Source organism: Hypanus sabinus, chromosome X2, assembly GCF_030144855.1.
Source record: "Hypanus sabinus isolate sHypSab1 chromosome X2, sHypSab1.hap1, whole genome shotgun sequence".
Classification (NCBI taxonomy): domain Eukaryota; kingdom Metazoa; phylum Chordata; class Chondrichthyes; order Myliobatiformes; family Dasyatidae; genus Hypanus; species Hypanus sabinus.
In genome coordinates this window covers 12,700,274-12,728,213 of record NC_082739.1, presented here as the reverse complement: position 1 = coordinate 12,728,213, position 27,940 = coordinate 12,700,274, and the positions used below count along the sequence as shown (strand labels likewise).

At 41.0% G+C, this 27,940-nt stretch overlaps 1 protein-coding gene across 6 annotated transcripts; it reads right to left on the bottom strand.

Annotated features, from left to right (window-relative positions):
• Positions 1 to 7: 7 nt before the first annotated feature.
• On the bottom strand, positions 8 to 27,940 carry ift46 (intraflagellar transport 46 homolog (Chlamydomonas)). 6 transcript variants are annotated; one of them, XM_059956968.1, is made up of 12 exons: positions 27,805 to 27,940; positions 25,945 to 26,041; positions 20,915 to 21,003; positions 13,349 to 13,476; positions 11,249 to 11,323; positions 8,312 to 8,405; positions 7,848 to 7,976; positions 5,578 to 5,696; positions 3,597 to 3,663; positions 3,437 to 3,497; positions 1,384 to 1,469; positions 8 to 227 (listed from the first exon to the last, which is right to left on the bottom strand). In XM_059956968.1, the coding sequence occupies exons 1-12, from the start codon at positions 27,832 to 27,834 to the stop codon at positions 135 to 137; spliced, it is 1,068 nt and encodes a 355-aa protein (XP_059812951.1). In that variant the 5' UTR covers positions 27,835 to 27,940; the 3' UTR covers positions 8 to 134. The 6 variants fall into 6 exon arrangements, with proteins under 6 accessions (XP_059812951.1, XP_059812953.1, XP_059812956.1 ...); XM_059956970.1 differs by having other exon boundaries at positions 13,349 to 13,461; positions 27,805 to 27,939; XM_059956973.1 differs by having other exon boundaries at positions 27,688 to 27,826.

Below are 27,940 nucleotides of genomic sequence, written 5' to 3'. Positions count from 1 at the left end.
TGAAAAATATTATTCAGAATAATATTTATTAGGAAGATGCACACAATAAATAGAAAAATAAAACAACACAGATATTTTAAAGAATTAAAATAAGCTCTCAAGTTTCCTAAGGGTTATTTGCTCAGAGCTGCTACTTAGTCAAATGTTATTGTATCCACATCTGCATTGTGGGATGGGGGCTCCCCAGAGCTGCTCACTTTGTTTCTTTCTGGAAGAGCTTTGAAGTGCTGCAAACAGAAAGTGAGAACTGTTGAATGGATACCAAATGCTTGGAATAACACCACTGACCACTGTAACATTATGGGCAAAATGTATGTCAGAAAAAAAATCTATAATCCAAAGTAAATTCAAGTCACTCCAAATGAGATGATTTTTTTTAGGAGCAGCAAATATTAAGAAAGCGTTAGGGAATTAGATTCCATATTAAAACAAGCAACAGAAACGTGTAAATGTGATGAACCACAGTACTCAGTTATGTTCCAGAACATATCGAATTACAGTTTGAAATTGAGTGTAACAGCACTAACTGTCATATAGGCACTGAGGATTTAAGAACCAATTCAGAAAGAAACATTTTTGTAAGTTTCTCCCCACAAAGAAGTTGGTGAGTTATATGGAACAAGCTGCCAGAGGAGGCAGTACAGGCAGGGAAAATCACAGCATCTAAAACACATTTGGACAGGCACGCCGTACTAAGGAGTAGAAGGATATTGGCCAAATACAGGAAAATGGGATTATCATAGATAGTCATGTTGATAGATATGCATGAGTTTGGCTGAAGGGCCTGCTTCCATCCTGTACAATTATGACTTCAGAGAACTTCCAGTGTATAGTAGTAACTTTACTGCCCAAAGACATTTAATATGCTTTATAGCAAATAATGAACTTATGAAATGTGGTCACTATTGTAGGAAATATAGAAGGCAATGTATGTATGTGGAAATACAACAGCAGCAGTAACAGAACAATTAAATAATTATCTTTAAGTCAAATTACAGAACAAACACTGGACAGGCCAACTTTTATAGGTTATTAACTGTGGAATCTAGCATCTGTCCGCGAGGGCCGACAGAGCCTTGGTCTAAAATGTCATCTTAAAGTTGCCACTGCAATGCTACACTCTCCCTCATTACCGTACTGAGTACCAGTCTGGATTTTCTGTTTAAGACCCTAAAGTGGAACCTGACCCCAGAACCAGCTGAATAAGAGGTGACAGAGTTACCCACAGAGCCAAAACTGATTCACTTTCAGCAAAATGTAATCTTGTTCAGAGGAGATAACCAATAGAGAAAGGTAGAAACAAGAATTATGAGAGTAAAAGGAAGGTACATTTTTCAAAGGCACTGAAGCTTATTGTTCATTCCTTATCTTGCCATCTCTTACCTGTGAGTTTTTGAACTCTGAATAGAGGGTGAAAAGCACATGCAAGGATTGAATGTGGTCCTTGTATATGGGGATATCCAGAATTGCTGTAGAGGTTGTGGATGGAGGGGTGGGGGGGGGAGTGGTTTAGGTAGAAAGACAAAATAAAATATTTTTAAAAGAACAGTTATTTAAGGAGTCTTTGTACCAAAATCCTAGGTTGGCAACCAATCAGCCTGATAACTTTCAAGGAGCTTATGCTTATAATATTGAGAACAACCTGATTAAATGGGTATGACTGATATTTCTCATGATAATTAACTGACACTGTTAACAGTACAGCCTGCTCAAATGTTTGTATAACATTGTGTATGTCCTCTGTACAAGACAGTGGACAGGTCTATAGCATACAGATTTGGGCTGTCAAAACAGCAGATGTCCAAACGAACTGGTATACAGGATAATGATTCTTATTAATAATTTTCCAGGGTGGAGCTTAGGATGATAGCACCTAACGGTGACTCCTTTGCTTGCATCTTCAGAAACAGCTCTATTTCTATCTTTAATAGATCTTTTTTTTCCTTTTCAGAGTTCTTTTGAAGACCTTGACTTGGAGTTACACGCCGACTTCAGTTCTTTGCGGAAATAGGACCTGCTCTCAGGGACTCACAACCGGCCGCTTTTCAATATGCCAAAGATGCAGCTTGGAAGACGAATGTGCCTTCTGGGTGCCGGATTTTTGTGGCTCTGGAGGCGGGCGGACCCGAGACCGGTGCTGCCGCCTGATGTGTTGCGGGAGTACACGAAAGATCGAAAGCAGCAAACTGGCTGCTTGCTGTGTGCCCAGAGACCAGAGTTCTTTGGGCACAGAGCTCGTTAAAAGCAATGCAACAGACTTTTAACACTATAAATCAGTGAGTTGACGGTTATGCCTCCCCTCTTGCTGTGAAATGGGGACACCTCTTTTTCCCTTATTAGGGAGAAAGAGAGAGCCTGTGGTATGTTGAATTACTGGGTGAACGAGTAGTCCTTAGGGTATTGCACGTCTGTCTTTAGTGATGATTTGCTGCACGCTTAAGTGCTCGTCGGAGAGCGCAGATGCTTTTTTTGCTGGGGTAGGGGGGAGATCGTCGCTTTGCTGCTGCTTGTGTGTGAGGGGTGGAGCTGGTGGGGACTTCGGGGTTTTAACATTTAACTGTCATTCATTCCTTGGGGCACTCCTCTTCGTGGATGCTTGTGAAGAAAAAAAAATTTCAGGATGTATATTTTATACATTTCTCTGACATTAAATGTACGTATTGAAACCTATTGATCATTCTTCTCCTACACCTGGAAACAGTAAGGCTGATTACAATATTCCAAACACTATAATTGAAATAAGAAATATAAAAAAAAACAAAAATGTTGGAAATAGTCAGAAAATCAGGCAGCAGCTAAGGAGAAAGAAACAAATTTGATGAAGAGTCAGACCTGAAAATTAACTGTCTCTCTCATCACAGATACTGCAGAACCTGCTGACTTTTTACAGCACTTTCTGTTAACTCCAGCACTGTGATATTGATGGAGTGAAAGCTACAGAGTCAAACAATTAAATGAAAAAACTTGGCACAGAATATAGTAATTGATCTCCTTGTTTTGGGTTCAAAGCTTCAAATGTCAAGTTTAATGTCAGAGAAATGTATACAATATACGTCCTGAAATGCTTTTTCTTTGTAAAACATCCAGGAAAATGGAGAAATGCCCAAAAGAATGAACGACAGTTAAACGTGAGAACCCCAAAGTACCCAACTCCCCCCTTCCCCCACCAGCAAAATTAAATGCGCATCGGTACAATTACCAAGCCCAAGTGTGCGCTAAGTGATAGCAAAGACACAGACCTTGCAGTTACCCCAGAAGTTTCACATTCCATCCGAATTCAACAACCCACAGGTTCTCTCTCTCTCTGGCAAGGGAGAGGGAGGTGTCCCCCATTTTCACCTATTTTCATGGGATAGGTAGGGCAACCACTGTACCTGTACAGGTTGCTTGTGTTTACTTTTACAAGTCACTCTGGAATGCAATGGTTAGTGCTTACCACAGATCATATCAATGTACTGGGGCAGGTCACAGTTCATTTCTGCAGTGGGCAGGCTCACCTATGTTGAAAGAAAGGTAATTCAGTCATTGAGAACTGTTTCACACCAATAATACCAATAATTGATGCATGATTTACAGTTCTAATGGGACAGACTCACCTTCCCCAGCAGCTCCTCAAACTCTGGCGGCCACTCCTGCATGAGTGACTCAATATCAGGCATTGGCCTAAAGATATTGGAGGAAAGAGTGCATCAACCACAGCTATAAAATGTGAACAAAAATGACAACAGAGTAGTAGGATTCAATGTTCTTACTGAGTCATGTTAGTCACATTACACACCGGGCAACTTGCAGTGCTGGAGTGATTAATGGGGTTTGCCCAGATGAAAAATATGCACACTTGAAAGCCTGTGCAAAAAGAGAGATCCTTCTGTATGTAGGAGGCCCAATCGATTCACCAGATGATCAACTGGCCACACATGCACTTGCCAGATTCTCACAATTGATTCGATACAGTTCATTCCACAGGTACTGTCCCCACCAAATCACCAGTGGGTAGTAACCAGGAACAAATGTCAGACTCAGTTTCCCCCTTGTTAACTCAGTATTGAAGCTAAATGCAGCAATCCACTGCTTAGGCTGGAATCACGAGACTCTGTAATGAATCTGGAGGACTCCTTCCTTTTTGTGCAATGCAACTCACCTACCACCTGGCAAACACTTCTGTAAACGTCTAAAAAAAAATCAGATGGCTTACAGCGACGGGTGCATCTAAAGAACATATTGACATTTAGAGTTTTATGATTGATTGATAATAGGGTACAAAGGAAATATTTTTGACAAATGAGGGTTAATTATAGGTTAAAAGACAGTGTATGGTCAATATCTGGGTTCATGTTGCAGTTTAGTGGCCAACTTACAAAAAATAGCGATGCTTTGCCTGAAAAAAGTATATTTAATATATATTCAATTGTAATTATGGAAAACAAATCAATTTAAGCTATAACAAGTGTCAAAATGTCAAATGAAAGAATAATTAAATCTATTCTTTAAAATGCGAAGAGCACACATGAAACCTCAGGCTTTTAAGGTAATAACGGACCTAAGTAATTCTCATGTAGGAAAAATATTTTCATAACAACAATCTGCTGGATGAATTCAGTGAGTTGAACTGTGGCAGTTTGGTGGGGGGGGGGGGGGAAGCACATACTGATATTTAGAGTCTTAAACCCTAAATCAGTATGGAGTGGAGAGGTGAGGTGGTGAAAATAGAGGAGTGGGAGTCCAAGTTAACTGGTGGACTGGGAAGAGTTGTAAGATAACTGGCAGGACTCATTCCTTCCTTCCTCTCCCACAAAGTCACTAAAATGCACAGAATTCACAATAATTGTATATGTAAATAAGACATACCTTAAGGTAAGGAAAGGGTTATATACTTCAACATGATAGCTGAAGGGCAGTAAACTGCAGCTAGTGAGAATGATCAGGAGTATATTTTGATATTTTCTGAAATTCCATTTAGGAAACAAGATAAGTTTCATGAGTTTTGTGATAAAAAGCTGGAATGTGAAGTGAACTTGTAAATAACAAAGAACATTTAGTTTTTCTAGGTACATTTAGCCATACTAAATTATAAAGAAACCTAATAGTCCTGAGGTTGTAATAATACAAATAGGATGGATGTTAGCTGTGGAAAATGCTAAATTATTTCTAAAATGTATAATGGTAGAATCTGTTATTTACAATCTGAAAGGGAAAGGATCACCAACAAGCAATGAAATGTATTTTTTCTTCAGACTTTGCTATTGTTTCACAGTAAGTGCATTATAATTGTTTGGATTATTAAAAGTTTTATGGAAAGTACTTGAAAAAATATAATTTTTGAGACTTCCAGAAGACCCACACAATCAACTAGATCATTGTTTTATTCTAACAAGTAATAAAAGCATCCTTTAGCAGAACAGAAATTACACAGAGCAGGGGTAGCCACAGCATAAAGTTTTTCTATAGAGACACATGGTGAACTGACATAACTGAACAGTCATAACTGAACTGCTTGGAGCCTGAACATATGAAATACTGAAACCAACGGAAGGGACAGACAGGAAGTGATATGACAAAAGGACAGACACAACTCACTTGGTATAGTGCACATTAGCAGGTGGTTTGGAACGGTGCAGCTCACTGATGCTTTCTATCCAGTTGTCTAGAACCTTTGGATTATTCTCTACATTTTCCAGACTTTTCACCTTCAACTGCTGTAAGTTAAATTTAATTGTCATTCAACCATAAATGAATACCCATGAATACAGCCAAATGAAGTAGCATTTCTCTGGGGCCAAGGTTCAAAACACAGCAACAATGGTCACACACAGCACAAGGCACATATAGCACATATAAGATAGCAGTAAACATACAGTCACACAAAAAATATAGCCCAAGTTCCGAAGTGACATGTCCTGTAAATTGATGGTGTTATCGGCAAGAACAAGCAGTTCTCAGCAGTCTGCAGATGAATGTATGCACACACGCAGTCTAGCTCGTCATCCACTGAGTGAACATTGGAGGGCAGCCCGAGTGGAGGGGCCAGCCCCCATTTCCAGCATGGACATCACACCATACTGCCTCCAGTGTCTCCCCTCCTGGACTGCTGCAACAGGCAAATCCAAGGCACGAGGCCTAGTCCTTGCTGCACCCGAAGCCATGCAGTTCCCTTGCTGTTGGTCTCGTCAAATAAACAGGTACTTGCAGTATTTTACATTACCAGTGTCCAACAGGGTCTTGCGCTTGTAAGAAAAATATCTAAGACATCACTTGCAGTTAGATTAAGAAAAGATGCTGTAGTGAAATAAACTTTAACATAATCATAAAGACACTTTAAAGGTAAGGATGTGATACCTGAACATTGAACTAATTCCAGTACATTTTGGATTCAGCTACAAATACAATTGTTTGACAGTTTTTAAAACCTCTTTTCCTCTGCAAGTCACTAATCAATATCTCAAATTTAAAATTCTTGACTTTGTGTTTGAATCAATTCATTGTCCTGTCTGTCTCCATCTCCGTAGCTCTGCATCTTACCAGCCCTGCAAAATCTTTGCTTCCTCCAATTCTAGCCACAGCATATCCACATTTAAATCACTCCACCATTGGCAGCCATTTACACAGCTGCTTAGTAATTAAGCTGTAGAATTTTTTCACTGAATCTCTCCTCCATTCAAAAAGATCCTACCTACATGTCTGAATTATAACTTATCAAAGTTTCACTTCAGGCAGATTGGTGTCAAATTTTATAACATTTGTTTTCCCAGAAGCATTTATGAACATTATCTGATACACAATGCTGAATCAACTTGTTTCTGTACACCTGGAGGGACGTTCATTTAGAACAGAAATGAGGAGAAATTTCTTTTGCCAGAGGGTGGTGAATCTGCCATGGACGGTTGTGGAGGCCAAATGTGTGGGGTATATTTAAAGTAGAGGTTGATGGATTGTTGATTAGCCGGGGCATCAAAGGTCTTGGGGAGAAGGCAGGAGAATGCGGTTGAGAGGGAAAATAAATCAGCCATGATGGAATGGTGGAGCAGACTCGATGAGCTGAGTGGCCTCATTCTGCTCCTCTGTCTTATGGTCTTATACCTCAGCCAAATGACCACATTCAAATCAAAATATCTGGTAGTCAATTGAATCTGTCACATCCTGCGCTCATTTGGCATTGAAGACATTGAACAATATAATCATATTGTTCCTGTAATTCCCCGTAATGTCAATAAGACCTAATACTTTTAATTACATTTAAATTCCAGACAGTATCAAACAGATGACAGCATCTTCTGATATCATTTTTCTAACCAAGAGGAGCTCGTGTTGCAGTGGAAAGACTTGGGTTTACGTAGGCCCTTTCCCGTTCCAACTAGGACATCTGAAAGCACCTACAACCAATGAATTACCTTAAGTAACCATCGTAATGTAGACAATGTGTAGCCAATTTGTACACATAAGAGACCATTTTTAGGGGGAAGGTCATCAAGTCTCTGGGACTCTTTCAGTTGTTCAATTTCATGGCTGCTCTGTACCTTAGCTCCAGCTACCTATCTGAATACTTAATTCTTAATTATAATGCCTCAAAAAATTAAACAGTCAGTTCTGAAAGTTTCAATGAATCAATGCTTCAACATGTTTTGGGGCAGTTAAAAACCAAAAGTGAGTCTTCTCTTTTTTCTGTTGTTAAAATCACTGTCTCTAGATTCAAAACTGGTTAAGACTTTAGAACTGCAATGCTCATTACGTTACAAAGGTCAATTAGATATTACAATTTATGAATTTATAGAGAGAACACTGTGCTAATCAGTGGCTCTATTGTAGCTCAAGCTCCCGATAAAGCACTCATACTGTGCCTCTCTGCTTACCGTGATACTGTGCTGTTTTGAATTCTCTGTCAACCAGAGCGAAAGTACAGTTGGGTCAGACTGCTTTGCACAAGGTTCATCTAACGGGATTAGGCCCAGATTGTCAAGTTTCCCATCAGGACGTGGCACCTACAATTCACAAGGAAAATAACAGCAATAATGTTCACAAATAAGTTGTATTAATTGCTATATGTGTGCTGGTGAAGTAAGGCCAATAAACAATTTAATAAATAGTTCCCCATAGGTGAACACAGCCAACTTTAACTGGGTTCTGTAACTATGTTAATATGTTAACTAGCATGTTCTTTTTTTGATTGCTGTGTTTCAGAATAAATAAAAATTAAATTTCAAGCAAAGAAAATAGCTGGGATAAATGAAATATCAAAAGTTATAATGAACTTAGAAAAGCAAGAATAAAGGAGAAAGGTATGCATTTTAATACAATTAACATTTTACTTATTGACCTTCAAAAAAGCATCAATATCTCCCACAGAAGGAATGAAATCAGGAATGAACGGCTTCAGTTTGTGATCCAGCTCAATAGACTGTGGAGTATACCTGTAAAACATGAACAAACTCAAAATCACTTCTAAGATTTCTTTAACAGAAATGTATTTAAGAGGGAGTTCAATAAATGTGAAACAGTGTATAAAATCTAAGTAGCACAAAATATGCAATTAGTTTAATGAATCTGTGTAGATGTTTCTGCTTTGCATGAATTTCTTTCTGTTCCATATCCAGTGATCTCTATCACATAAAAGGAAAAAGCTACAACCTGATAAATCTTTCCTGGTAGTGTTCTTGTAAGTCTTGTATATAAAAGAAGAGGAATTATAAGGTTAAGTGAAGTAGATCTGGTAGAGATTGTGTGGGCATAAGCACTTGCACAGATAAGTTAAGGCAAATTGCCTGTATCTGTAAATTATTATGTTAATTTTGATAATGGCATTCTCCTTATACATCTCGTTAAGCAATTGCTAATTGCAATGGTTGTGTACGTGATCCGTTCAATTTTCCTTTAATGCTAGGAGATCGATAGAAACCAAGAGTTAGAAGTCTAATTTGTGAGGAAATACCTATACAGAAGCTAAGGAAAACTAAAGTTAACAAGGGTAAAACTTTTTATTGGCTTCTGAGAGATGCATGGCTTACTAAAGATGATCATTATTCCCACTTGATGAAGGAAACAGTCTCTGAGTAGTGCAAATTTTAGCAGGTGAACAATTTATACACAGCAAGTTAAGTACCGTTAATTCCGGACTATAAGCTGCTACTTTTTTCCCACGCTTTGAACACTGCGGCAACACTGCGGCCTATACCACGGTGCAGCTAATGCATGTTTTTTTTTTCATGCCGCCAAAAACATTTTGCCTCGTAACAGTAGACCAATAAAATTGATGAGTAGTTCACAGAGGTCCAATGAAATTGTACGATAAATCAAGCGCACTTTCACAATTAAATGATTGTAAATCAGTCATTTGTACTCACCCTCATCAACATGGAAAACACTCGAAGAAAAGCATATGATGCAGCTTTTAAGTTAAAGGCGATCAATCTGGCGGTTGAAAAAGGAAATCGAGCTGCTGCACATAATCTTGGCATAAATGAATCGATGTTGAGATGGTGGAGACGCCAGCGTGAAGAACTGAGTCAATGCAAAAAGACTACAAAAGCTTTCAGAGGTAATCATAGCAGATGGCCCGAACTTGAAAACTTTCTTGAAGACTGGGTTAACACACAGTGAGCAGGCGGCCGCGGTGTTTCCACCGTGCAGATCAGACTGAAGGCTAAAGCAATCGCCACCAAAATGAAAATCGAAGATTTCAGAGGTGGGCCATCGTGGTGTTTTAGATTTATGAGACGAAAAGGCCTGTCCGTCAGGGTACGTACGACTCTGTGTCAGCAGCTTCCTCCCGACCACGAGGAAAAGCTTGCTAACTTCCGCACATTCACTCAAACAAAGATAGCGGAGAATTCCATCGGGCCAGATGATATCATAAATATGGATGAAGTACCTTTGACGTTTGACCTGCCTCTCACTCGGACTGTTAATAAAAAAGGCGACTCGTCCATCACACTGAAAACAAGTAGCCATGAGAGAACGCATTTTACTTGTGTTCTGAGCTGCACAGCATCCGGACTAAAGCTTCCACCGATGGTGATTTTTTAAGCGGCTGACAATGAAAGTTCAGTGAAAGCTGCCATCAAGAGTACAAACTCAATTCCAGCTGTGATTCCTGGGGGCACCATGAAGTATTTGCAGCCACTGGACATCAGCATGAACCGGGCATTTAAAGTGGCGCTGCGCGTTGAGTGGGAGGCTTGGATGACGAGCGGCAAGAAATCCTTTACCAAAACAGGACGCATCCGAAGAGCATCTTTAACTCAAGTCTGCCAGTGGATCCTAAATGCGTGGAGCCATGTCACAACATCCACCATCACCAGCGGGTTTCGAAAGGCTGGACTGCTGCGTGATGAAGAGGACCGTGTGCACTCAAGTGAGAGTGACAACAAAGAGACTGAAGTGAATGACGAGATCCTGAGGTTTTATTTAATTCGAACACTGAAGAAGAGGACTTTGATGGTTTTAGTGCGCAGGAGGAAGATGAAGAAGGCAATCAATAACTTTTCCTGGTAGGCTGCAGTATATATATTTTTTTTACCAGTCGTTAAGGAGATATTGGAATGTTGTTCGTGCACTGTTCAGTAAAAAAGTATACGCAACGTAATTTGTGTGTTACCGATACGTATGTATATTTAAAAGTAGCTGTGTTACAGGCACTGTTCGAAAAAAAGCATTTGCAATATATATTTGTTTATGTTACCATACGGATTTAATTAAAAGTTAAAAAATCCTCACATGTAATATCTTTCTGTGTAAATATCTCATATTACAACGTGGGACACCTGCGGCTTAAAATCCGGTGCGGCCTGTACAAGTACAAAATTGATTTTCTTTCTAAAATTAGAGCGTGCGGCTTTTAATCAGGTGCGCTCTGTAGTCCGGAATCTACGGTACATGCTGCAGAGGTACACAACAGCCATCTATAGAGGATGCTAGCAACATATAATGCAAGTAAGAAGATAATGAGGAACATGTTGAAGAGGTATTCAGCAAATGAAGAAAATGTAGTATTGTCTTTTAGTGTGTTAGATACATGCTATATAGGTACATGGTAGGTCAACCATTTGTTGCTGCCAAATTGAGTAGGCATTGGAAATTCACTTTACATGAATACAAGGAGCTGCATCTATATTTACCAGCCCAACTTCTGCCTGACAGCTGTTGCGGAAAAAAAACAGAAGGGTGGAAGAGTCTTCAGTGAAGACTAATATAGAATATAAAAACATCTCCAGAGTCACACATGCTTAAATTGAATAAATTATTTGCAGATTGTTACCGTGTGATATACTGAAACAGCTCCTTTATTTCAGTAGAAGTGTTGAGGTGTTCATAATCTGCAGGGTCATATGCACTAAAAGAGAAATAAATTAGTATTATAGACAATGATTTAATCATTCATGACATCACATAACTTCATCAAAGAAGAAAGATACCACAATGAAGCTTCTGTGGCGACCCACTTCCTAGCACACTCGAACCGGCTCACAAATAGCCAGCGTGCAGGCACAAAGGCCAGGTCCCCAACAAAGGGAGAAAAGCCTGCGGGGGTCTGTGAGTACGTGTCCCTTGGAGCATCCATGCCCAGGGAGGGCAGGATGAGGGAGGCTTTAAAAGCAAGGCTGTGAAGTTTGAATAAAATCATCTTTAATTGCAGTTTACCTACTCCGTGTCGTTATTTTAGCGCTGCGTGTAGCACACCACTACACTTCTCCCATTAAGACAGAACTCAGAAAACAGGTGATTGAGGAAATGTCTTTAAACACCTGATCAGAATGTAGCATTAAATGCTTTTGTTAAATGAGGGCTAATTTTTCCACATAATTAACACTTTTAACTAGTATAAATAGTCTATTGACTTGTAGTTTAGTGACATATTTATAGACACAAATCCTACCAATCCACCTGCAAGTGATGAAGCAGTGCAGGAGCAGACTGTTCAGCTCTGTGAGCCTTTTCCACTATGAAATGAGATCAAGGCCGATCTATGACCGAATGTAGTTTATCTTTTATCCCATACCTTTTGGTTATCAAAAATTCTATCAGTCCTATGGTTAAAATTGTTTAAAATTGTTCTTGCATCAATTGCTTTTGAAAACAAAAATTCCAAATTTCTACCAGTTGCAATTAGAAATGTTTTTAAGAACATGTCTTCCAGCATAGAAAATTGAATATCTCTGCACTGCCAGTTCACTTTAATATGCTAAAATCCTCAATCATATCACCCTTAACCACTGGGCTCTGGGATTTGCCCGTTATCATGGACACGTGCCAGGTAAAGGTACACATTAAAAATGAAGTCGGCTAACAACATGGTTAGTGGTAATAATAAAACAAAATTGAGAAGATGGCAATAGCTAGTTATTTTAATCAGGTTAACTTTACTGTTAATAACATGCTGATCAGATAGTTGGATAGACAAATGTGCTACTAACATGGGAGTGGCACTGAGTTGTTTTTTAAACTACTATTTCTAGTGAAATTGTAAATAAAGATACATCACTGGAAATAGTGACAGTAGAAAATAAGAATACAATAGTAGTCTCTTTCTCTGTGAATATTAACAGCAGTAACCAATAGCTTTGACAGCAAAGGCTTCACTGTAGACCCATAATGACTTCCAGATTTATAGACTTGACTGCAATTTACCACTATATGGACTGTGAGATAAAAATATTAGAATGCAAATATGAAAAAAATAAACCAATTGTGAATAGTATGAACAGCCAAATGAAATTTAACTAAATCAGCAGTAGGAATTAAAATGTAATAAGTGTTAATTAAGCAAATTCCTCAGTAAGTAATATCTTCAGTAGTGCTGCCTGTAGCAATAACAAATAGTAGCCCCATTTTCCCAATGAACTCAAATGCCCACAAGCATGGAACAGCGTCAGTGGCAGGACCTTTTACAAAATCTATAAATACTGACTGATATGAGACACAGCCTGTCACACCTAAAAAATTTCTCAGCCAATACTTTCTGGTCTACACTGATCCCACTTCTTTCCTGAGCTTAAAATATTCGTCTTCCCTAAATGAAGTCTCCAATAGTTGAGCTTCTGCCACATTCACATGTACTCTGACTACAGTCTTGTGTGTGTATCCTTATTCTTTTCTGTCATTTTTAGCAGAACAGTCACTTACCAATCTACCTGCCACCCTCTAGAAGTTGCTGTCTCTGATTACTCCATTCCTGCTTAATACTTTCCACAATACCTTTTTAATCTTCTCCCATAAATCTTATCAATTCCTCAATTTTCTTTGGTAGAAAATATATCTTAGATCAACATTGATCAGTGATTTGCCTTGAGATTTCATAAGCAGTTATGAAGGAAACAACTTTGACTTTAATTTCTGTTTTACTTCTAGTCTGACTCACCCTTCTGGTGGTGCTCCATGTTCATCTTCAGATTCTGTGTCATCTGAATCTTCATCTTCCTCCTCATCATCAATAAACCCCTGCTGCAGGGACTTTGAGTCTTTCTTTTCCTCCTGTTTGATACAAGACTGCCCATGTTCAAGAAGAAATAACTTGGCTGTTTGTGCTGTTAAGTACTGAAGTGTATATTAATTACAGAAAAATGAGATATACTCAGCTTCACCCTCTCTAAAATACTGTACAGGAATTTGAGTCAAAGCTAAAATTTGCTAAGGCCCTTTTGTTTGGGTGGGGGGGAGGAGGGTGTGAAGGCATGGGAGATGGTACAGGACTTCTTGATGCCAAGCCTATGCACCTTCATTCTTAGTGGCACGTTACAGTATTTCTTGAGGGATTTTGTGCCATTTGGCAGCTTCTCTTTTCTATTGAGCAGGGGAAGACAAAAAAAGAATCTTTCCATGGGGTTGTTTTGAAGGTGATATTCTTTGATACTGCACTCAATTGATGATTTTCAAATTGTGACAGCAGCATATTAGAAGGCAGCTTGATTGCAGAAGTAAGAGCCAAATATCAGCGATCCCCAATCCTAATGTCCATACATGTAAGCAACATTTGCAGCACAATAAGGCCAAACCGAGGTTAAGAGTCGGAATCCTGTTGGACTTCTATTTTTCTCTAAATTACATGGTGCTAATCAAAGGAACCCCTAACACAATCCCAGTTTAGTACAGTTAACACAGAATAGAGTTTAGAATATTAATGGACAAGATGGCCCAGCTCCTCATGCTTTTAATAAGTCAAATTCTTTGGTGAAGTCCATAATGACAATGACAGAAGAAAGTGCTTGAATCAACAAACAATGACAGGAAGACTGATTCATTGGCTACAAAGTTCTTTGTGAAGTCCTGGAAAGGCCAAAGGTTGCTACAAGAAAAATGTTGTTTCCACCTCCTGCATGTGGTTTTCTTGCACTGGAGAATTTCAAAATTGACCGTAACACCATAAGATGTAGAAGCAGAATTAGGCCATCTGGCCCATCTGAGTCTGCTCTGCCATTTCATCATGGCTGATCCAATTTTCCTCTCAGCCCCAATCTCCTGTCATCTCCCCATATCACTTCATGCCCTGACCAATCAAGAATCTATTAACCTCTGCCTTAAATATACATAAAGGCTTGGCCTCCACAGCTGCCTGTGGCAAAGAATACCACAAATTCAACACTCTCTGGCTAAAGAAATTCGTCCATGTATCCGTTCTAAAAGTTCATCCCTCTATTCTGGGCTACGTCCTCTGGTCTTAGACGCTCCCATCATAGGAAACAGCCTCTCCACATCCATTCTATCAAGGCCTTTCACCATTTGATAGGTTTCAAATAGGTCATCCCTCATTCTTCTGAATTGTAGTGAATACAGGCCCAGAGGCACCAAACACTCTTCATATGACAAGCCATTCAATCCTGGAATCATTTTTGTGAACCTCCTTTGAACCCTCTCCAGTTTCAGCACATCATTTCTAAGATAAGGGGTGCAAACCTACTCACAATACTCCAAGTGAGGCCTTACCAGTGTTTTATAAAGTTTCAACATTACATCTTTGCTTTTATATTCTATTCTTCTTGAAATGAATGCTAACATTGTATTTGCCTTCCTCACCTCAGACTCAACCTACAAATTAACCTTCATGGAATCCTGCACAAGGATTCCCAAGTCCCTTTGTACTCTCTCCATTTAGAAAATAGTCAACCCTTTTATTTCTTCTATCAAAATGCATGACCATACACTTCCCAACACTGTATTCCATCTGCCATTTATTTACCATTCTCCTAAACTGTCTAAGTCCTTCCACAGCCCTTCTATTTCCTCAAAACTACCTGCCTCTCCACCTATCTTCATATTGTCTGCAAACTTTGCAACAAAGCCATCAATTTCATTATCCAAATCATTGACATATAACATAAAAAGAATCGGTCCCAACACAGACCCCTATGGAACACCACTAGTCACTGGCAGCCAGTCAGAAAAGGCTCCCTTTATTCCCACTCTTTGCCTCCTCCCAATTAGCCACTGCTTTATTCATGCTACAATCTTTCCTGCAATACCATGGGCTCGTAGCTTGTCAAGCAGCTTCATATGTAGCAGCTTGTCAAAGGCCTTCTGAAAGTCTAAGAACACAACATCAACTAATTCTCCTTTGTCTATCCTGCTTGTTACTTCTTCAAAGAATTTCTACAGATTTGTCAGGCAAGATTTTCTCTTGAGGAAACCATGCTGACTATGGCCTATTTTATCATAGGCCTCCAAGTACCTTGAGACCTCATTCTGAAGAGTTGACTCCAATATCTTCCAAACCACTGAGGTCAGATGAACTGGCCTACAGTTCCCTTCTTCTGTCTCCTTCCCTTCTCAAAGAGTGGAGTGACATTTGCAATTTTCCAGTCTTCCCAAATCATTCCAGAATCGGGTGATTCTTGAGAGATCATTACTAATGCCTCAATTATCTAATCTGCCACCTCTTTCAGAACTCTTGGGTGTACACCATCTGGTCCAGGTGACTTATCTATCTTCAGACCTTTCAATATCCCCAAGAACCTCTTCTCTAGTTATGATAACTTCACACACCTCATGACCCCTGACACACGTAACTCCCACCATACTGCTAGTGTCTTCCACAGTGAAGACTGATGCAAAATACTTATTCATTTCGTCTGCTATTTCATTATCCCCCATTACTACCTCTGCAGCATCATTTCTCAGCGGTCCAATATTGATTCTCACCTCTCTTTTACATGTAACGCTCAGGAGCCCCTGCAACCTTTCAGTGGGTCATGGAGAAGACAGTGAGGGATATGATCTTGCGTGAGGTATTGGTGTATCTGGATGAGCTCATAGTGTTTGGATCCATCTTGGAAGAACATGAAGCGAGGCTATTGAAGGTGCTGGGCTGCCTGAAAGCTGAAGGGTTAAAACTTTCCCTGGACAAATGCCAGTTCTGCAAAATGTCTGTTAGCTACGTTGGGCACATATTCTCATGGGATGGAGTAGCTATAGATCCGGTTTATATAGAGGCAGTGAACACTTGGCCAAGACCCCAGACTGTGAGCACTCTGTGCTCATTCCTCGGGTTCTGTGGTTACTATCGGTTTGTGAAGAGCTGTGTGAAAGTGAGTCACCCGTTGAATCAGCTTCTGTGTGGTGACTCTCCCTTGAGGAAGAGAGAGAGGGAGAAAAGGACAAGAGGTTGGAGAGTATCTTAGCCCGGCGGAGCCCTTTGGACCAAGGTGGGATGCAAAATGTGAAGAGGCCTTTCAGTCACTGAAGGAGCTGCTGACCCAGGTACCGGTGCTGGCTTCTATGGACCCCTGACTGCCATACGTACTGCACATGGATGCTAGCCACAAGGGCTGTATCAGGATCAGGGCACTGGGTTGAGACCCGTCGCGTTTGTCAGCTTGAGTCTGTCGCCCTCTGAGAAAAACTATCCCACCCACAAGTTGGTATTTCTGGCATTGAAATGGGTGGTGGTGGATAAACTGAGTGACCACCTCTATGGGGCCAAGTTTGAGGTGAAGATGGACAACAACCTTTTAACTTATATCCTGACCTCGAGGAAACTGAATGCCACAGGCCATCAGTGGTTGGTGGCATTAAGTGCCTATGATTCCAGCCTGAAGTACTGGCTGAGAAACAGGAACATTGATACTGATGCTTTGTCTTGATAGGTACATGAGGGACTGGACAGGGACGTAGAGTAGGAGAGCATTCCTGAGCCAGGGGTGAAGGCCATGTGTCAGTTAGTCAACACCGTGAAGGCAGAGGGGCAGGATCGAGTGGTGGATCAATTGGGAGCTTCTGATGACGCCATTCCCCAAGTTTACTGTAACCTGACTGCTCTGAAGACAAATCACCTGCCGGAATTGAGTTCTGGGGAAGTAGCAGCAGCTCAGCGAGGCGGCCTGGGCATTGGTATCATTTGGTCAGCGGTCAGAAAGGGAGACTTAGCTCAGGCAGAGAAGACAAAACATGCGGCGGTGCCTCCATTACTGAGAGATCGGCCTCGGTTGGAGTTGCAGAACCAGATCCTATACCGGGTCACATCACCCCCGGACCAACCTCAGCGTTGTCAGCTGGTTCTGCTGAAGAAGTATCGGAGGATTGTGTTGAAGTCACTTCATGATGATTCTGGACATTTGGGGGTTGAAAAGACCAATGGATTGCTCAAGAGACTGGTTTTACTGGCCCCGAATGAAGTCGGAGGTCGAAGGATACTACAAGTTGTGCATTTGATGCATACGGCGGAGGGCGCTACTTACGCGGGCAGTGCTGCCAGGATAATCAAGGATAAGTCCCACCAAGCCAACACACTTTTTGTCCCACTTCCCTCCGGGAGAAGGTTCAGGAGCATGAAGATACGTACGGCCAGATTTGGGAACAGCTTCTTTTCAACTGTGATAAGACTGCTGAACAGATCCTGACCCGGATCTGGGCCGTACCTTCCAAATATCTGGACCTGACTTGCACTACTGTACTTTCCCTTTTCTATTTTCTAATTATGATTTATAATTTGAATTTTTATTATATTTACTTCGATTTGTACTTCAGGGAGCACGAAGCGCAGAAACAAATATCACTGTGATGATTGTACGCTCTAGTATCAATTGTTTGGTGACAATAAAGTATTTGTATTTGTTCCCTTGTCCCACTTACAGAGTGCAGGGCCCCTGGACCTGGTGTGTATGGATTTCCTGTCAACAGAATCCGATGCCAGCAACACGGCAAATGTCTTAGTCATCACAGACCACTGCACTAGATATGCGCGGGCTTTTCCTACCAAAGACCAGAGGGCATCCACAGTGGCCAGAGTGTTATGGGAGAAGTATTTCAATTATAGCCTCCCCAAGCAGATCGGGGAAGGGATTTCGAGAGCAGATCCATGCTTGGCATGGGCATGCTTGGAGTCGAGAAGTCAGGACCACGCCCTATCATCCACAGGGTGATCCCCAGCCCGAGAGGTTTAATTGGACCTTGCTAGACATGCTCGGGAGAAGAGCATGCAAGAAGAGCAGGTGGAGTCAACATATTGGACATCTGGTCCACAGTTATAACTGCACCCGAAATGGAACAACTGGGTACTCACCATACTACCTGATGTTTGGGCACAAGGCAAGGTTGCCCATTGACCTTGTTTTGGGACTGATAAGGGTGACTTACCACTGAAGACTTATCTGAAGTATGTGTCTGATATGAGAAGGGAGCTGAAAAAGGCTTATGAATTAGCTGAGGTCGCAGCTGCCAGGCAGAATCAAGGAGGTATGATCAAAAGTGAGGCTCTCCCAACTCCTGCCAGGAGACCGAGTCCTCATAAGGAATTTGGGGCTACCTGAGAAACACAAAATGGCTGACCTCTGAGCGAATATGCCCTATGTGGTGGAGAGTCAGATGCCAAACCTACCAGTTTTCTGGGTGAAACCAGACGATGGGAATGAGCCTGTCAAAATTCTCCACTGGAACCATCTGCTGCCCCGGGACAAGAGGTGCAGGTAGACCCAAAGCTCAACATGAAGCCTGCATCTACTAAGAGGACTCTGCGGAAATGCTAAATGACTGCAGGGCCAAAAGCAGGAGAGGTTAAGCCAGTTCCCACCCCCAAGATGAATACTGATTAGGAGGATGAGGACCTGTATGTGTGGTATATGCTGCCTTTTGCTAACTCCCCAATGACTGACGAAGAGACTTCCAGCGCTTCTCCCACTGAGTCAGGTGAAGTTGGGGGGCTATCTGTGGACATTCTGGGTTGCAATGGGACCCTGCAAGGGTTGAAGCAGAGCTTGGCCACAGGACAGAGGGGTCAGTGTTGCAAGTGGGCACGAGTGATAAGCCAGAGGAGGCCTCACCAGGTAGACCAGAAGTATCCCCAGTAGTGTCAGAACCTAAAGAGTTAGATGAGGGGGAACAGGGGTCTCAGAAAATTAGGAGACCACCAGATAGGCTGGCCTACGTAGCACCGGGGGAACAGAGTGTGATCCCTTCCGTTTTGGGGAGCTATGTCACTGCCTTTTACACCTGGGTTGGACTTTGTGCTTTGCAGGAAGGATTGGCGAATTAACTCAACGTCATGAGAACATAACTAAATTCGGTTTTGGTGGGGGGGGGGGGGGAGAGTGTAACGCGCTGTAAGGTTTCACTGCTAATGTAATGGCCTTTCTGTAACGTTTCATGCTAATGTAATGGTTTCTCTGTAACAGCAGTGTTTGGGTTATGACTAGAGATAACAGGGCTTTGGAATGTGTCCCATCCAATGAGAGGCAAGTTGTTTCTTCTTGAGTGCCTGAAAGAAAGTATTTGCAGTCTTTTGTTCGGCGGAAGATGGAGAGAGAGGATGCCAGAACGGGGAAGTCATCGAGTACAGGATGGACTTGGAATGGGGTTGGGAGTCGATTCCCGGGGGGGGGGGGAATCGATGAAGAATGACCAGACGATTGTTTACTTCATGGTATTTATTTGTAACAGGGGAACACATAATGCAGCATCCATCCAAACAATATTTCAAGTCTGGTTGGGCCAGAGGCTGTCTTCCCCTAGATTAAGCCGCTAGCCAAACCTGAGGGTCACATACACTTTATGTATCTGAAGAAACTTTTAGTATCCTCTTTTATATTATTGGCTAGCCTACTTTCGTATTCCATCTTTGCCTTCTTAATGACTTTTTAGTTGCCTTCTGCTGGTTCTTAAAAGCTTCCCAATCCCCTCACTTCCCACAAATTTTTGCTTTATGGCTTTTATGTTGGCTTTGACTTTTCTTGTTAGCCATGGTTGTGTCATCTTTTGTTTAAAATATTGCTTCCTCTTTGGGATATATATATCCTGTGCCTTCCGAATTGCTTCCAGAAATTCCAGCTGTTGCTGCTCTGCTGTCATCCCTGCCCATGTTCTTTTCCAACCAATTCTGGCCAATTCCTCTCTCATGTCTCTGTAATACTGATACAACTGACATTAGCTCCTCCTTCTCAAATTTCAGGGTAATTATAAAGCATGAAAAACTAAAAATTCTCAAACTGAAATGTCAGCAGCTCCAAAGTATTCATCCCTCTTTGCTTAGTACTTAGTTGAACCACTTCTTGCAGCTATTACAGCCAGTAGTCTTTTGGGATAAGTTTCTATTAGCTTTGCACAACGTGATGGAGCAAGGTTTGCCCATTCCTACTTGCAAAACTGCTCAAGCTGTGCCAGGTTAGTTGAGACTTATCTTCAAAGACTACTGGCTGTAATAGCTGTGAAAGGTGGTTCAACTAAGTAGTGAGCAAAGGGAGATGAATACTTTAGAACTGCAGTTTTTCAAGCTTTACAAGTTCCCCTGTTTTTAGGGCTCTACTGTAAAAAAAAAATGACCATGTGATTCACAAATAAAAATTCTCAGTTAAATTGTTCAAAATCCCTGGTTGTAATACTCATTTATGTGAACAAAGGGTTGGGAGTTACAAAGCACTACATTCCTTTAACATTGATGTTTTTGTGTACCTGACAGCATAGTCTAGAAATAATCATGTACAAATGCAGATGAACGTGTTACCTCCAATTTACTATGATTTTCTTCCTCATATTCATCGCTGCTATCATCTGCCATGATTCTGGTCTGGGAGTAGTTTAACCTGGGGCCACCTGAAAGCAAATAGGAAATATCAGAGTATAGAACACAGAACATAGAACAGTACAGCACATTACTGGCCCTTCGGCCCACAATGTTGTGCCGACCCTCAAACCCTGCCTCCCATATAACCTCATCTTAAATTCCTCCATATACATTCCAAGCACCAACCACTCTCTGAGTGAGAAACCTTCCTCTAATATCCCCCTTGAACTTCCCTCCCCTTACCTTAAAGCCATGTCCTCTTGCATTGAGCAGTGGTGCCCTGGGGAAAAGGGACTGGCTGTCCACTCTGTCTATTCCTCTTAATATCTTGTACACCTCTATCATGTCTCCTCTCATCCTCCTTCTGTCCAAAGAGTAAAGCCCTAGCTCCCTTATCTCTTAAACAATAGTTCTGTTGCTGTAAAGAGAAAAAGATCTATGACTGTGAAAGAATAAAAGACCACATTAAGTAGTCTTAATTATTTTAATGCAGTATCAGGATATTGGCATAACTGATAAAGTTTGCATTTATTGTTCATCCCTAATTGCAGTCAAGAAAAGGCAGTGTTGCCTTCTTGAACTGCTGACTTCCTCTTAACAGAAGTGTTGCCACAATGCTGTTGGGGTCAGAGTTCCAACATTTAGACCCAGCTATGATGGACTAATGATACATTTCCAAATCAGAATGGTGTGTGACAAACCTGTAGGTGGTGGAGTTCCCATGCACCCATTCCCATTCTCATTGTTTGAGAAGAGCATTTTGTACAGTATAAAAGTTTCAAAGTACATTTAACATCGGAGTACGTATCCACTATATATCCACAGTATGTATTCGTCCTCTTCATAGACATCCATGAAACAAAGAAACTCCACAGAACAAAGCCCCAAAGCTCCCTGTATCCCCGTACAAGTAGCAGCAAAAAACATCGTTTCCCCCCCCCCCACCTGTGCCAGCAGAAGCACCAAACCCTCCCAACAGCCCCCCTCCCCCATCCACCCACCATGCAAGGAACAGCAGAAACACCAGAGTCCATCAAACTACAGTCCACAAACCAGCACTTTGGTATCTCAGACAGGCTCTCTCTCTCTAGCAAGCGAGAGAGAGGTCATTCCTGTAACAAGAGTAGAATCAGCAACTCGCTGTTCCAATGTTACAATCTTCCATGTCACTTATCCAAGCCCACGGAAAATTATAACATCGGAACAGCAAGTTTTTGGTCGTAGCCACTGCATGTTTGTGAGAGTGAAAATGAATGTGTCAGGTGTTTGGGCAGGGTGTCCTTTCAACTTGCTTTGTCCTTGCTGCTGTTGAGCTTCTCAAGAATTGTTGGCACTGCACCCATTCAGGCAAGTGCAGGGTATTTCATCAAATTCCTGACTTCTACTTGCAAATGCTGGAAAGGCTTTGGAGTGACTAAAGATAAAGACAAATATGATAATCTCTGATCTACTTCTTATGGTAGCTTCTCCAGTTGAATTTCTGGTCAATGATGACTTTAAGAATATTGATGGTGGGGGCCTTGATGGCAGTCAAGGCCAGATGACTACCCTCGTTGGAGATGCACATTACCTACTAATTCCGTCATGCGATAGTTGTTAGCCTGTACGTCTGAATCTGAATATTGTCTCGATCTTACTGCAGGCAGCTGCTTCATTTTCTGATGAGTTGTGAATGGAACAGAGCACTATCACTTTTGATCTTACGATATTGAAAGAAATTATGAAGTAGCTCAAGAAGATTGGGCCTCAGGGACTTCTGCAGTGATGTCCTGAGGCTGGAATGATTGATCAGTATTGTATTAAAAACATTTAAGGAGGATGGAAATAGATTAATGCTTTCAGAATACCAGTGAAAATCTATTGTTACTGCAACTAGAAATCCTGCATAAGCTGAACAAAATGAAAAGCCAATGATATTAGATGAGTTACAGCCTCTATCCAAGCTTCAGTCATAAAAATCTGTGAGGCAGAGCTACTTTCTTCTTGATATATTTAACAGAATTGGATAAAAGCTTCAATTAAAACTGGAATTAAATACTACCCAAATTTGTAGTGGTGAGGCCTTTTCTGGAAGCAACCTGTGTTTCAGCTCCAAGATCTTATAACTGCAAGATCACTGAAGCAAATTGAAATATCAAGCAGCTGCTTTTAAAGAACAAAAAAAAGAGGAAAAGCTCAATAGTCATCGAGTGACCTTAACAAGAGGAATTCATCATTGCAGCAAAATCTGCTGGGTCTCAGTGTAAAATACTTGATGATCTGAGTGTCTTGGTATTCCTAGGTCCAAAGTAGCATGTACTTTCAAACTTCAACTCAGCTTGGTATACTCTGGAAAGGAAAGGTTAAATAATCTCGATTTTTTTTTTCATGGGAGCAGTGGAGTCTAAAAGAGAGATCCAATAAAAGTTCATAAAATAATGAGAGACAAAGAGCCAGTGCCTTTTCCCTCATGGTTAAAATATTAAAGGTTAAGCATTTAAGATGAGAGGAAAAAAGTTCAAAGTAGTAATGTGTGGCAATTTTTATTCACACAAACTTGGTGAGTGCCTGGAATGCACTGGGTGGTGTAAGCAGATATGGTAGAGGTGTTTAAAAAGCTCTTACAGTTGAAGTCAGAAGTTTACATACACCTTAGCCAAATACATTTAAATTCAGTTTTTCACAATTCCTGACATTTAATCATAGAAAACATTCCCTGTCTTAGGTCAGTTATGATCACTACTTTATTTTAAGAATGTGAAATGTCAGAATAATAGTACAGAGAATGATTTATTTCAGCTTTTATTTCTTTCATCACTTTCCCAGTGGGTCAGAAGTTTACATACATTTTGTTTGTGTTTGGTAGCATTTGTTGCCTTTAAATTGTTTAACTTGGGTCAAACGTTTTGGGTAGCTTTCCACAAGCTTCTCACAGTAAGTTGCTGGAATTTTATTCCATTCCTCCAGACAGAATTGGTGTAACTGAGTCAGATTTGTAGGCCTCCTTGCTTGCACACGCTTTTTCAGTTCTGCCCATAAATTTTCTATCGGATTGAGGTCAGGGCTTTGTGATGGCCACTCCAATACTTGACTTTGTTGTCCTTAAGCAATTTTGGCACAACTTTGGAGGTATGCTTGGAGTCAATGTCTATTTGAAAGACCCATTTGCGACTGAGCTTTACCTTCCTAGCTGATATCTTGAGATGTTGCTTCAATATATCCACATAATTTTCCTTCCTCATGATGCCATCGATTTTGTGAAGTGCACCAGTCCCTCTTGCAGCAAAGCATCCCCACAACATGATGCTGCCACCCCCATACTTCACGGTTGGGATGTGCTCTTTGGCTTGCAAGCCTCACCCTTTTTCCTCCAAACATAACGATGGTCATTATGGCCAAACAGTTCAATTTTTGTTTCATTAGACCAGAGAACATTTCTCCAAAAAGTAAGATCTTTGTCCCCATATATACTTGAAAACTGTAGTCTGGCTTTTTTATGGTGGTTTTGGAGCAGTGGCTTCTTCCTTGCTGAGCAGCCTTTCAGGTTATGTCGATATAGGACTCGTTTTACTGTGGATATAGATACTTGTCTACCTGTTTCCTCCAGCATCTTCACAAGGTCCTTTGCTGTTGTTCTGGGATTGATTTGCACTTTTTGCACCAAAGTACGTTCATCTCTGGAAGACAGAATGCGTCTCCTTCCTGAGCAGGATGACAGCTGTGTGGTCCCATGGTGTTTATACTTGCGTACTATTGTTTGTACGGATGAACATGGTACCTTCAGGCGTTTGGAACGGATGAACCAGACTTGACGTCATTTTCTAGGATTAAATGTCAGGAATTGTGAAAAACTGAGTTTAAATGTATTTGGCTAATGTGTATGTAAACTTCTGACTTCAACTGTAGATAGGAATATGGACCACATGCAGGCAAAAGATGGAGGGGCAGGTAGTTTAGAGGAAGGAGAGATGCTAAAGAAGGACTTAGACAGGTTAGGAGAATAGACAAAGAAATGGCAAATGGAATACAGTGTCGGGAAGTGTATGGTCATGCACAATAGTAGAAGAAATGAAAGGATTGACTATTTTCTAATACAAAAAATCTGAGGTGCAAAGGGACTTGAAAGTCCTTGTGCAGGATTCCCTAATGGTTAATTTGCAGGTTGAGTCTGTGGCGAGGAAGGCAAATGCAATGTTAGCATTCATTTTAAGAAGAATGTCACATGAAGAGTGTTTTGATGGCTCTGGGGTTGTATTCATTGGAATTCAGAATAAGGGGTGTCCTCATTGAAACCTAATGAATGGTGAAAGGCCTTATTAGAGTGGATGTGCAGAGTATGTTTCCTATGGTGGGGGAGTCTAGGACTAGAACACAGCCTCAGAATAGAAGGACGTCCTTTCAGAATGGAGATGAGGAGGAATTTCTTTAGCTGGGAGTGGTGAATCTGTGGAATTATTTGCCACATGGCCTAATTTTGCTCCTATATCTTATGGTCTAAAAGGGATTAGTGTAATTAAGCATCATGAACTTAATTAGCTTGGCACAATATTGCAGGCTGAAGAGGCTGTTCTCTTGTGCTATTATTAGTGAATGACAAACACGGGAAATGGTTAAGCTCAGTCCAACTGGGACAAATAAGGGAAGCTCAGCTACATTTCCAGTCTCTGGGGATTCCCATTCAATAAAAGTTGGTCTGTACAATATTGAGATTAAGAAAGAATAGAATTAGGCTTTATACCTTGATAAATAGCATTTTGCATTTATTTATATACTGTAAGCACTTGATAAGTGAATAAATCATTCAACTGCAAATATTGATATCTGACCTCGTGACCTTTCTCTGGTGGTTTCTCACATCAATTATACTCATTATGACATGTGCAATTTTCTGGCCACATATGTAACATTCTAGTGTACATATTCCCAATCTTTTTGTCCTCCTTTATATAATTATTCCTATTTATCACAAGCTACTATTCACCCTTACTTACCAGGCTGCCTTGGGGATGGGGTGTAGATGCTTGCTACTTCTTCAGAATCATTCACATCCAGACTTTCATCATATGGCTGGTTAGTAACAAGCTTTGTCTGAAAACAGGTTTTAAAATTGTTTTAAAGTAACAAATTGCACCATTAATTATGTTGATGCAAATTAATTTTATGCTGCAGTTACAAAAGAAACGGTGATTAAAGTATTTAGAGGAAGGGGAGATAGAATTCACATGCGTTTCCATTCCTGATCAACATTATGTGATAACGTACGATTTTGAATCCCTAGACTTGGCCTCAACAGTTGAAAATCCAGCCAATAGTTTCTGCAGGTGTGTCGGTGCATGAGAAATCTTAGTAGGCCATAGGAAGAAATAAAGTGTACCAGCAGATTTACAACATTTAGGTGCACCTCAAATATGTGAACACCATCAACTGGACATATTTATCAGCCTTGCTACATCAGTATATTCTGCTATAAAAAATATTTTTTTTCATCAACACAAAGTATATTGTAAAATGGGACACAATCTTGGTCACACTTTGTTATGTTGACTCACAGATGCAAATAAGCAATTTATGTGCCTTAGAGATGTTTGTTGAGAAAAGGTACTATGAGAAATAAACACTTGTTTCAGTCCTATTTTCTTCTATTTTAAAATTTATTCATTATGCAGGATGTTTATTCCTCCTTCTCTAACTGCTCTTGTTGAGATGGTGGTGAACAATCTTCCTGAGCTAGTACAGGTCTTCTGGTGAAGGAACAAAAGTTTCTCCCACATTCTGTTGGGTCAAGAGTTTCAGAACTTCAATGCAGCAATGAATAACAGTAAGAAAGATGAGAGACTTGGAGGGAAAACTGCAGATGGTGTTGCTTTCTTCCACTGGTCTTTCTTTGTAATGAAGGATGCAGGCTGGGGGTGGAGGATGGTGAATAACAATATATCTTGAAGATAAAATGTATCAAAGCCATTATGGGTTGGTGAGGAAACAAAGAGTGCCAATCAAATTGGATTTTTAAAAAATATTAATCCATTTTGCTTTTAAAAACAATGATTGATTCTGCCTCTTGCATTTTCAGGTACTAAACTCCGAAGAAAATAAACTGGCCTCTCTCTTTATTGTTTCTAAGTGCCTACTTTGACTGTCAGCTCAGAGTGAGAAAGTTGTAGATTTGAGTTCCACTCTCAGAACACATAACCCAAGTTCACTATCCAGTGCAGTTTCGACAGAGTGTTGCACTCTGAGATACGGCCATCCTTTTGCGCAAAACCGTTAAGCATACCCATGACCCCTCTGCTCACTATGTATGACAAAGATCCTGTAACACTACTGTCATTTGGTTCAGTGACAATGGCACTATTTCTACAATAGCAGCATGCAGTCAACGACAAGTTCTATTTTGCAATCATTCTCCCCACAAACCTCAAGTTAAGACCAACACGGTTTCTATAGGAACACCATTTTGTGTCTAGTACGATGTCCTTAGCCAACTTTCTGCCTAGAGCCAGCCCCTCATCTCACTGCTGTGTGCAAAATCTTGCCATATTCAGTGGCCACTACCACCTTCGTCAGATATAGTTTTCTTCGTGGAGATTAATCTGAACCACTTCAGGAGAGTAAATCCTCCCCACCCAGAAAACCGTTTACCTGATTACGGCCCCTCATCACTCCCAGCCGCCTACCCTGCGCCACACACCGCCACCTCGGACAGGGCAGCGCTAAGCTAGGGGAGGCTCACTCACGGTACACAGGGCCGCCACTTAGGTCCATTGTGCCGGGTAACAGCTAAAGCTCGTCATCGAACTGCGGAACTGCCTTTATCCGGCTTCTTCAAAACTAGGCCGCGTTGCTATGGTTACCTTCGCTCCCTCAGAATCCGACTCCGCCATGAACTCACTGCCCGACAAAAGGCCGCGAGAACTGGGTGCGCCTACGTGAACTCAGCTCCAATAACCAGTCAAAGGCGGTCGGAGGATTGGGCCTTAAACCAGTGCA